General features: G+C 32.9%; 3 protein-coding genes across 4 annotated transcripts; 2 read left to right on the forward strand and 1 right to left on the reverse strand.

Annotated features, from left to right (window-relative positions):
• Positions 1–1,715: 1,715 nt before the first annotated feature.
• On the forward strand, positions 1,716–7,054 carry LOC141689080 (uncharacterized). 2 transcript variants are annotated; one of them, XM_074493255.1, is made up of 6 exons: positions 1,716–1,901; positions 2,085–2,229; positions 3,182–3,339; positions 4,487–4,571; positions 4,654–5,882; positions 6,530–7,054. In XM_074493255.1, the coding sequence occupies exons 1-5, from the start codon at positions 1,807–1,809 to the stop codon at positions 5,875–5,877; spliced, it is 1,707 nt and encodes a 568-aa protein (XP_074349356.1). In that variant the 5' UTR covers positions 1,716–1,806; the 3' UTR covers positions 5,878–5,882; positions 6,530–7,054. The 2 variants fall into 2 exon arrangements, with proteins under 2 accessions (XP_074349356.1, XP_074349357.1); XM_074493256.1 differs by having other exon boundaries at positions 1,877–1,975.
• Positions 5,938–6,744, reverse strand: LOC141689081 (non-classical arabinogalactan protein 30-like). Its single transcript, XM_074493257.1, has one exon. It carries the CDS (start codon positions 6,742–6,744, stop codon positions 6,211–6,213), a length of 534 nt encoding a protein of 177 aa, XP_074349358.1. The 3' UTR covers positions 5,938–6,210.
• Positions 7,055–8,363: 1,309 nt separating the features above from the next.
• Positions 8,364–9,475, forward strand: LOC141691324 (phospholipase A1-Igamma1, chloroplastic-like). The gene is made up of 3 exons (XM_074496056.1): positions 8,364–8,966; positions 9,059–9,141; positions 9,208–9,475. The coding sequence occupies exons 1-3, from the start codon at positions 8,364–8,366 to the stop codon at positions 9,365–9,367; spliced, it is 846 nt and encodes a 281-aa protein (XP_074352157.1). The 3' UTR covers positions 9,368–9,475.
• The last annotated feature ends 2,080 nt before the right edge of the window (positions 9,476–11,555 follow it).

The raw sequence follows: 11,555 nt of genomic DNA on the forward strand, positions 1-11,555 counted from the left end.
GACAACGTCTTCATTTCTTCTACAATCTTGAATACTTCATTCACTGTTCTTCACCGACGCTTGAACATAAATGAACTCATGTCAGTGAGTATAACTTCAAGACTGCAACTGTCTTCTTTAACCTCTGTCTATACCATGCCTTCAATTCATCAGATTCCTATGCTTCGAACACTATATATCTTCAATCAATACCAATACACTGAAATCTTCTGGTAGAACTTATACACTGAATCTTCAACATTTCCGAAACCTGAAAGTCTTTGATCTTTATTCTTCACTGAGGCATGATCATATTAATGAACTTCTTTCAGTAACCTGTAAACAGACTTCAAGCCTTCTTCTAATCTTCCGATTCTTTGTATTTGCCTTGTCTTCATTTCTTCTGATTTCTTGTGTAGTCGTAGTATTAATAACATGTCTTGTTCTATTGTTCTCGTGTTGAGTTATCACGTAACTGTTCATACAGCTACGCAGTCTCACCAACATGAGAAAACATATTTCATAAGAATGTGTTGATTAATCAATTATATTTTATATCATAATTAATGAAATGAATGTGTTTTTTTATTTAAGTAAACAATATTAATGTTTAATATGCATATTTAAAATTATTATATTGATTTAATTAGCTTATTAAATATAATGACCGTTAATAATGCTTAAATTTTAATTTTAAGATAAGAGAATTATATACAATATTTGGCCATAAGAAATCAATCAAAATTTTCCTCGTTCATATTTAGATCATGCTATTAGAATTCGTCTAAAATTTAGATAAAAATTCTAATTTGGTGATCCAAATTTAAATTTATGAATTATAACTTGGAGATAGAAGAAAGAATGTCAAAAATATCCCATTTTTGAAATTTATTTGTCCAAAATTTCAAGAAGCGCGAAACAGTGCCCGAAATACTCGCATTCACTTTTTAAAATGACAACAAAAAATACGCGTCTATAAAATGCATGTTCCCTTTTACCTTTTAATGGAATACATTTTTTGAGAATGCGTTCACTAAAAAATAAAATTGAATACGCATTCCCCGAATGCTTAGTTTTTGTTATTTTTTAAAATTAAAACCCGTTTTCGAGATTTCGGTTTAATATGCATTTTAGGCGGAATATCCCACCGGTAGGTATTTTGCTTTATTATTTTCTAAAAATTGAACATCGTGTTTAATGGACATTTTGGACAGAAGTTCCCGCCAATAAGTATTTTGGACATTTGCCCTAAGATAATGAACATAAATTTTAGGTGGGTATTTCAATAAGAAGGTAGACGGACGAGTTACGAAAATCAAAATGTTGGATCTCTCAACCAGCAGTCTACTGCAGCAAAGATTTCAGATACGTAATCGTATTTTATTTTATTTTTTGGGTGTTCTCTCTTCAGACCTTAAGGCGTTATTGTCTAAGTTTCTGAGGCCATCATCCATGACCTTCGGTTAGATGATAAACTTTATTGTGTGAAGAAAACTCTTTTTTTTTTCTTTTGTGTTTCGGTACAATCTATATTCGAGATTTCATATCTCACCGACAAAAAAAAATAAAAAAAAATATTTGTGTGGGAAATGTATTGTTTTCTAGGACAGAAACAAAATGCAAAAACTACCAAGTTGAAAAGGCCCAACCCAAACTCGGGTGGGCTGTGAGACGAGACTGCAAATTGTAAAAGTTTCCTCCTTATGTCTAATGTCTATAACAACAGAGAGCTAAGCGCCTACACGGCATTCAAATTACAAACAAACACACACACATTGCAATTTGAATTTACTCATCTCCTTCAGGCCTCCACTATTTTTTTGATAAATGGCTGAAACCACCGACTACAACAATCTGTTCTCCTCATTACTCTCCGACATCAAATCATACTCCGGCAAGGACCCCCTCGTTCCCTGGCTCCGGTACTCCACTTTCCATCACTCCTTATAACCTCGATAAATGAATAATCTCGATAAATAAACAATACTCGATAAAGGTACAAATTTATCCGATCCGTGAGTATTCATTTATCGAGGTCTAACTATACTCCATTTCACATTAACATAAATATTTATATGTAAGTATTTATGTTATTTTTGTTACAGAGGGATTAGGAAAATGAAAGACACGCTGCCACCTCAGCTACTCAAAGAGAAACTCCCTCGATTTCTACAGAAATGTGCAGAGGCATTTGTATCTGACCGTCGTTATACTAATGACTTACGATATCTTCGTGTCTGGTTACAATTGGTAATGTCTTACATTTGATTTTTGTATTTGGTATTTAATTTGAGTTTAGGGTTAAAAATCGATTAACTTGTTTCGGATATTTTTTAGTGTACTATTACTATTAGTCTTTTTGTGTTAGGGATTTGTGAAATTATCGGTGATTTTAGTTTTTGATCCGGGTTGGAGCATTGGTGTTTGTTTGTGTTACTAAGTTGGGGTTTTTAATTTCAGTGAAGTAGATAATGTGCAATTTGTTAGATTACGAAGTAGATAATGTGTAATTAGTTAGTTTGCCTATTTTTCTGAACGGTGCTGGATATGCTTGCACAAGTGGTTAGCAATAATTCAGTAAGGCACAATCTCGTGTTTTAGTTTGGACTTTAGACCTCTTCTATTGTGAGGCCTCTAATTTGCACGAATATGGTACAATCTCACCAAGTCCATAGTTTGGGGTATGGGGGTTTGAACTACTGAATTTTGAAAAACGTGCATTTAGACCCTAAGTTGTGTTTGGTTGGAGAGATGGAATGTAAATGTAAGATTAAGAACAAAATTCAGGGATAGAAAAAAAATGTACGAGTGAAAGAGTGAACTAAAATGAGGAAGTGGAAATATTGGATGATGGAGTTTGTAGGAAATATGTACAAAGAGAATGGACTCTATTTGTGGGTTTGAGATCTAGTATGTATTCCTAGGAATGGAATGAAGGAATGAAATTGATAGAAATTTAGGCTTTAGCCATAATATAGCACAAATTTCATTCCACTCCCTCCCAATTTCATGCACCCCGGTCAAACACGACATTAAGGTTAAGCAGAATGTGAGAAGCTAGTTTATTGATCTTAACTTTTAACATCAATGAGGCTGAAAATAATGCACTGCATACTGTTATTATTATTTTTTTGCTGTTCTGATATCTATTAGTAATCAACTGGGAGCTATTTACAAATTTTTGCATATGATTGTTGTGTAGATGGATTTTGTGGATGATCCTGGAGCAGTTTTAGGCACAATGAAGGCAAATCACATTGGGATGAGGATGTCGCTCTTTTATCAGGCATATGCTCTTTATTATGAGAAACTGAAAAGGTTTGAGGAAGCTGAAAAGATGTATTATCTGGGAGCCAAAAAGTAAGAAATTCACATGTTTGAAGTAACTGTCTTCATTCATTAGTTTGTGATAACCATTTGTGTGGTATTTAATTGAATAAAAGTAAACAACTGCTACAATTACTATGAGCTACTTATTCTGCAATTGGATTAATAGTGTATCGCCGTTTTTTTGGACAGACAGCTTAGTGCTTTAATCACTTCTGTTGCGTTTGAATATAGTCTGGGTTCAGATTCATAAGTATAATAAGCTTTTTTAATAATTTCATTCATCCTTACTTCAGTTACTAGAGTATATAAGCATTTGCTACATAAGTTTGCTGATTAAGCAGGAATCAATCACACTATTCTTAGGAATGCACATAAAAGAACAATAATTACGTCACACCTTTGATATTCCAGCTGTTAATGCGCTTATACTTTCATATGTATTTATGAGACTGTATAGTATATAGACAGTATGACCCTGAACCAGTCAATAGAATATGCAGTTCAACAAATAAATGGCAAAATAGTAAGCAAACCACCCATGCTTATCCTTATTTTAAATAAACTAAGAAATGTAAATTTAGACCTGTTACAAAACCAATACACAAATAATTATTTCCCAAGTCACGTGCATGTTTAATATGAGCTTAATGATGCTCATGCTCTAGATTCTACATATACAGTTTTCGCTGTCAACTATAGAGCGTATAATGCAACATGCAGTTGTCCTAATAAAGCAAAGTGCAATGCCTACTGTTATAAGATTTTTTCAGTGAGCATGCATTTCTATGCTTTTAGTGCGTTTCCCTCTCTGAGCAATATAAGTTTGAGCTTATAACAATAAATGTGTTAGGAACTCTAACTTGGTTATCTTGTGGCACCTGAACACCAATTTTTTTAGCTGACTGGATCCATTAAATTATAGTAAGCATTTTCGTAGAACTCTTTATGGCATTTTCTTATATCACATTAGTTTCCTAGTTATTTCAGCTTCTCTTGTTTGTCCCTGCACTGTCAGTTGTGACTAATAAAGGACTTAAATTTGGTTTGTCATATAATATGACTGGATAGATAATTTCAATTTTTGTAAATTAAAATTTGAAGCTTTTCATTTTGATCAGTTGGTACAAATTTGATGCACTATAAATATGCACTCAGTTTTTTGAAATTTTTTGAACAGCCTGGCTGAGCCGATGGAAGAACTACAAAAATCATTTGACCAGTTCATTCAACGCATGATGCGACACAAAAACAAGAGAACAGAAGTTGTTCTTTCCTTCATGTTCTCCTTTTTCATCTTCTTATCTTTTTGGCATCTACATTTCAACAGTTCATATATTTCTGCAGCGCCAGGCATGGAAAAATAGGACACTGTCTGCTGGACTCATCTCTTCCAATAGCCATGAGAATAAAGACAAAAATAAAGATGCAGCTGCAGGACATAATAAATCTATACCTCAAACACAGTCGAAATTTGAACAAACAGACAACACACTGCTCTTTCCACAAAGCTCTATAAGTAGTGGCATGCCAGGGAAGGAATCAAAATATCCTGGGACCACATCAAACTTGAACCATGATCAATTACAGAGTATTCCATCTCTTAAAAAGAAAAGTTCTCTTAAACATCATGACACAAGTGATAATCAAATAGGTGAGGATACAGCTGTGGTCAAGTTTGTAGGTACTGCAATTGTCGGAAAGTCTGAAGCAGAAGATGCTTTCCATCATGGTCTAGTGGAGCCTACAATAAACACTAAAGAGGCTCTGAATGCAATAAATAGCATGTTTCAAGAGCCTTTAGAGCCAACACATGCCAGTAGGAGATCTCATATAAGCCAGCTCAGAGCTGATGATATCTCAGCAAACGGTTTTGAGGTGTTTGTTGATGAGAATGTAGATGATGGGGTTGGAACATCAAAGCACGATTCGAATATGAGTTCTACAAACCAAAGTCACATAATTGCAGAAAGTGATCAACCCCATCAAGAACCATTTCAAATATATATTGATGAGGAAGAATATGATGATATGACAAAGCGAGGTCAGGAGAACTACAACTTTAAACACAACGAATATCGGGGACTGAAGGAAGCCGCTCCCTGTCCTGGTAGATATGGTCCCATGTTTCTCAAGGCACCTTTAGAAACTTCTAAAGCACATGTGGAAAGACTTCCTCATACGCGAGTAAGAGAGGATACAGCTGTTTATCGCTTTGTAGGCTCTACTATTTCAGAAGAACCACAAGTGGAAAATGTTTGCCACCATGGTCTAGTAGAGCCCACAATAAACTTAAAGGAGGCTATGAGTGATATAAATAGCATGTTTGGAAAGCCTATAGAATTTGTTAGAAAAAATAGACCCAGGAAGCAGCAAGAAAGAGCAAAAGAGAAGAAGATAGATTGTGGAGATTTTCTGATTCTTCCTGATGATGATATGGACAATAAACCAAACAAAAACAAAGCAAGTTTGTGTTCCAGAAGCGAAAGTGATTTGTTCGAGCAGACTGTGTGTACAAAGGAGGCAATGGCGGAGATAAATGAATTGTTTAAAATGCCACTGGACTTCTAGAAACGGTATGTGCAACTTCTTTGCTCATTCTGTCTTCCATTTGTTCTAGTCAAAAAATAACATCTTTGAGGTTTTAGTTTTCAGTTTGCGGTGTTCTTGCCCACAGCATATGAATATACAACAAGATGCAAATTCACTAAAAAAAGAAGCAAAATGTTTATCGTATAAGGAATAAGAAATTCAGATATTTCATTGTTCTTGAGTAAGTAGTAACAGAAAAGAAACATGGCATACAATATAACTTAATACCGGCATCACATCAACATTGGATTAGTAAGAGACCACCAAAACAATATAAAATTTTATCTGACTTCAAATAACTGTTACTTGAACTTAGTTATGGGTACTGGGAGTGCAATAAGCTGGACGAAAAGCCAAGGGTCCAGCGGCATAAATCACAGCTTCGTAATCATTATTTGCAAAATTCTTCTTCTCATAACGGAGTGGGGAGCCATCAAGCCCATAATTGACATTTGTGAGAAGGTTGCAATTTTGTAGAGGGGATGAAACCAGCTTCACTTGGCATGACTGGAGAGGATGGTCGGCCAAGTTATTTTTCATCTTAAATCCGTCTAACTGTGCATAAAAGTACCCGTTTGCATTTGTGGCAAATGATTTGTAGTAGCTGACTTGATTTTTTTGGTTTTTGCAGATAACACTAACTTTAGCAGCCGAAATGGGCGTAGAACCAGTCAATGACCATGATCCAAACTTGTTGCAGCTTTGGCAGTATACCATTCCTTCTACCACCACATCAACTTTTTTCTCCAGGGTTTTGGTTGTAGCTTCTTCAGAAGCGGACATGGAAGAAAAGACCAACGAGAAGAGAAAGAGAGTAATGAGGAATGTGACTTGGCTGCTTGCCATATTTTTGGAAAAATGTGTAACTAGAGAAAGCTTTGAAGAGGCTAGAGAAGTCTTTTTTTGCTGGATGAAAAGACTGATGGTGGTGATGGTATTTATATGTAACTTACTGGAATGTATGATACGGTTTGGTGTGTTTTTGAAACTGTCGTGGGAGCTACTAAGCTGTATTTGAAGTTGTAATTTTGAAAACGTGAAGTCCACCTTTCAGGATCCAGGATTATGCTAATTGTAGGTATAACCTTATGGTATGTACACTGAGCTGTCTTTCATTGTTTAATACAGTACTGGTCTATTTTGGTTCTTGGTTTAATCCTGCTGACCCGGTGTCCGGTGAGCGGTGACCCCCTCCGTCACAGTTTTATGATACTCATTTGGAAATTGTTTCTATTTCATATTCTTTCTCTTATAATTTTGTTAACATCATTAGTCTTTATTTGTTATTTTTATTGTTGGATTTCTTTCTTTGGCGTGTATATTAAATATTAGTCTCTAAAACCGATAATTCGGACCGATATGCATATATCCGTATCCGGATCCGAATTCAAAAATTCGTATCCATATTTAGAAATATTTATTTAAAGAATAATATTTGATTCAAAAAAAATTTATTTAAAAAATAATATCTGAATCCGACTGACATTAGACATTATCCCGATATGGGTAATATCCGGATTCGAATCTGATTTTCAATTAGATTTTTTTTATTTTTATTTTAAAAATTAAAAAAAATGAAAAAAAATACATTAAAAATTAAAATTTCATTTTAATAAAATTAAAATAAGAGTTAAAGCAATTTAATCCTATTTTAATTTATTCTAAAATTAATTTTTATTTATCTTTTCAATATATTTGTTATCTTTAAATTATTAAACTCAAATAATTTTTTTATATATGTCTATACTATTTTTACAATTATATAAAATTTGTATAAACATAATATTTATAAATTTAATATAATAAATTATATATATAAATATATAAATATAATATATTTATTCAGATTCAGATATTATCATATATGAATATGCTTATATCTGTATCTGTATCACAATCGTCGAATTCGAATACGGATAATATCCACTTTATTTTGGTACGATAATATCCCTTTATTTCGGATATGAATGGGGATTTTTTGGACAAATATCAGATTTTTCGAATTTTTTTGACAAACCTATCAAATAACCATAGTAAATATGAACATAAAATTGATAAATTATGCTAAATTAACTGAAATTTGATTTAAAGTTACATATATTAAATAATAATAAAAAAAGAAATATATCAATAAAAAGAAAATCTAATCTACTTTAAAATTTATCTTATAATTTGTCTAAAATTGAAAATTTACTAACTTTTAATTTTGGATAAAAATTATGTTAAATTAACCAAAAAAAATCAAATATGACATTAATTTATAAGCATTAAGCAGTCTTATAATGCATTTTTTTTAAAAAAAACTGCATTTTAGAGGTAATTCGTCGGTTGCTAAATAAAATATTATTCCTATTAGTAATTGCTAAAGAAAATCAAAATTGCCTTCTCTAATTGTCGTGCAAGTGAAGAAACAGAATATTGCGGGGAGAGGAACCGTTGTGAAGCAGGAATGGCTTGCAGATATGATGGATTTTCAAAGGCCAGTTACTCATCGACAGATATATAGTCGGGATCCATCCATCAGAGTTGAGGCTGGTTTTCTTCAACTTTACACTGATAAAGATGAGAGATGTAAATTCTCCAAGGACTCCGCAAGGGAGCAGGTTTTAGCAGAACTCAGTAGATTGATTCAAAAGTATGAAAATGAGGAGATGAGCATAACAATTACAGGGCATAGCTTGGGTGGCGCTCTAGCAATATTGAATGCCTACGACATTGCTGAGACTGGAGTAGATTTCACAAAAGATGGGCGTGGCATACCTGTATCTGTATGTGTGTTTTCTTTCTCAGGGCCAAGAGTTGGGAATGGTAGATTTAAAGAAAGACTTGAAGGGCTTGGTGTTAAACTACTGAGAGTCGTGAACATTCACGACAAGGTGCCTTATATACCTGGAGTTGGTGAAATGTCACCTTGGTGCTATTCCCATGTAGGGGAGGAGCTTGCTTTGGATCACGAAAATTCCACCTTCTTGAAGAAAACCAATGACCTCGGATGCTGCCATAACTTGGAAGCACTCTTGCATTTGATTGACGGGTTAGTACTTCAGTTTAGGACATGGACTATGATGGTTTGAGTTCTTGTACATTACTTGTCGCTTACTTATTACATTTATAATTTCTAAAATTCGTCTATTGGTATCTATGGTGTTCTCTGCAACAGTGCTTTTCGCTAGTTCACAGGCCATCATCATCTTCTATTTGCAAGACAAGTTTGCGATTTTGTCAGATGAAACATTGTTTTTTGTACGTAGTCTGCATACAAGATTCTTATTATTATGTTGAATTTATTTTTTGTTTCGTGACTGTTAGGTACCATGGAAAGGACAAAAGATTCTGGCTTTCGACAGGAAGGGACATTGCCTTGGTAAACAAATCAGTAAAGGATGATTACTCAGTTGTACCTAATTGGTGGGGGTCTCGGGACATAGGAAAGAATGTGGATCATGTCTCTGTTGCCGGAGAGACATGATCTTTCTTGAGTATCATTTATCACCAATTTATGTGCAATTTCATCTCGCCATTTTCTACTATCTGCTTCAGAACTTGGCCATTGATATTTACGTGTCTCATTTGTTAGCTAAGCAGGGACCAAATTTACTGGTTTGCAGAATTAATTGTTTCCTCTTTTTTATCCTTGATCAAACCAAGTTTTACAAGGATTCCAAATATTTGTATGTTAAATAGGTGCATTTGTTGCAGCTAATCAAATTTGGAAGTTGAGATTTGAGAACCTAGAAATCAGAATAATGTAACTTAAAATGCAGATGTAGTACATAAGATTATAACATTTTCACCCAAAATTTTTCAGACTCGACCCTATAAGATTGATCTTGGTACAGATTATCGTTAGATTCACAAAGTTCAAAATTTATCGACATATATTACTTTTAATTTTTTTTACACATATATTTACAAATGTAGAAGCCAGAAAAATTATTGCTTATCGTGATATAATAAATACCAAAAAAATTATGAATTATATCAATAAAAATGAGGCAATGAAAAAATAGTTGAATGATGAACAATTAATTAGGCGAGAAATGAGAAAGAAATTGAAGTTGAAGATGACAATATTCAGTTAGGTCCCGTCATAGTATATCCATAAAGTAACAACTAGCATAAAAGCTCGTGCAAACTGCCAGTAACTTAAATTATGTGCTTTAAATTAAAGGGATTTTTTATAGTGCACAATAGTCACTAACTCCCATATAAATTATAAATTGTCTCTTGTTGTTGGTGGTTGAATAATAAATGTTAATGACCCCCTGAATTCACATCAATTCCACCAATAAAATTTTTATTTGAGTTACTGATTAATTTGTGCCTTTCGTAGTGACTAATTGTTATTTGATATGAGTAGTACTCTAAACAAAAATTTTGAACTTTCTTGTGACCAGTGAATACAATTATACTATTTTATGAGGGTTATCTAAATAGAATGATTTTTCACAATATTTATACTCATACCTTATTTTCAATTCTTCAAGAATGATGTTAAATGAATTTTAACTCATTAACAACAATCTTCCTGATAAAATTTGAATAATTTTCAAATGTCACGTCTTAAAAATTTAAGTTCTAGTTTTAGTTTATTTAAAAATCTTTAAAGAATTTATGAAACTCTACTCAGTCCCTATGTTCTCATATTTCAAGACTTTCTTTATAACTATTTCATATTATTTTTTCTACTAATTTTCAATATTTTTAAATAATTTTTGTCTTTATTGAAAGACATTAAGCAATTCAATTTTGAGTAATAAACTCAATGGATCTATGTTATGTTACATGATGATCATATTTCGCCCTCTGCACTTGAGATTAATCAATTATGACTTGATAAATATTTTTTGTGTTTTCATCATCATAAGTTAAAAGTGCTCATGTGCCTTACATGTCCTTATACAATAAATGCATTCATTTTTTTTTCAATTATAACTCCATTCACAGAAGTATTTCACTAACGTAAGTGAATAGATAGACCAACATTGAAATGAGTTTGTTTTTGCTATAAGAGTAATTCTAAAAGTCCAAAAATATATTACTAAAACTTTCCTAAAAAACGGGATGTCTCTTTTCTATTAGTTATTTTCTCTTAAATAAAATAGACCCACATGTGTTAATATTAATCGCACCAATTAAAACATGCTATATATTTTTTTGGAGTTATTTTGACATTGATTTTGGTATATCTAGTACTACTCTCACTATAATGAGTTTTGTATATGCATATTATTTTTTCTCTAATTATTAAAAGACTGTGTGAGATTAGGTACCTTATCCTAACTTTTTTATAAAACTTATTTAGAAATTTTTAATTTACATTTTTTTCAAATTTTCTAAGTTTACCTATTTATCATATCAATCTTCAGCCCATACCACCTTCTCTATCATACATACCCATTTTGCATACAATGGGTCCAGTGCAGGCTCCACAATCTTCAGTCCTGGACGTGATGAACCAAATGGAGTCCATGATTTACCAACCATATGATCAGGATCAAGCTCTCACCATAGTGAACCAAGATAGTCAGATGAACACTGTTCAAACATGGCTAAACCCGGAGCCCCTCAATCCGGAAGATACGTTTTTTCTTCCAAATGATGGTGTTGTCACCTAGAACAAAGGAATTGTCATAAGGGAACCGGGTGAAGAAGGA

Source organism: Apium graveolens, chromosome 10 (genome assembly GCF_009905375.1).
Source record: "Apium graveolens cultivar Ventura chromosome 10, ASM990537v1, whole genome shotgun sequence".
NCBI classification, from domain to species: Eukaryota; Viridiplantae; Streptophyta; class Magnoliopsida; order Apiales; family Apiaceae; genus Apium; species Apium graveolens.

Excerpts from the sequence above, each read along its gene's own strand:
- LOC141691324 (XM_074496056.1), top strand. The coding sequence starts at position 8,364 with ATGGATTTTCAAAGGCCAGTTACTCATCGACAGATATATAGTCGGGAT. Across the intron at positions 8,967-9,058 it reads TTAGGACATGGACTATGATG|TGCTTTTCGCTAGTTCACAG; the intron begins GTTTGAGTTCTT and ends TCTCTGCAACAG. Across the intron at positions 9,142-9,207 it reads CAGATGAAACATTGTTTTTT|GTACCATGGAAAGGACAAAA; the intron begins GTACGTAGTCTG and ends CGTGACTGTTAG.
- LOC141689080 (XM_074493255.1), top strand. The coding sequence starts at position 1,807 with ATGGCTGAAACCACCGACTACAACAATCTGTTCTCCTCATTACTCTCC. Across the intron at positions 1,902-2,084 it reads CCCCTCGTTCCCTGGCTCCG|AGGGATTAGGAAAATGAAAG; the intron begins GTACTCCACTTT and ends TTTTTGTTACAG. Across the intron at positions 4,572-4,653 it reads ACAAAAACAAGAGAACAGAA|CGCCAGGCATGGAAAAATAG; the intron begins GTTGTTCTTTCC and ends ATATTTCTGCAG.
- LOC141689081 (XM_074493257.1), bottom strand. The coding sequence starts at position 6,744 with ATGGCAAGCAGCCAAGTCACATTCCTCATTACTCTCTTTCTCTTCTCG.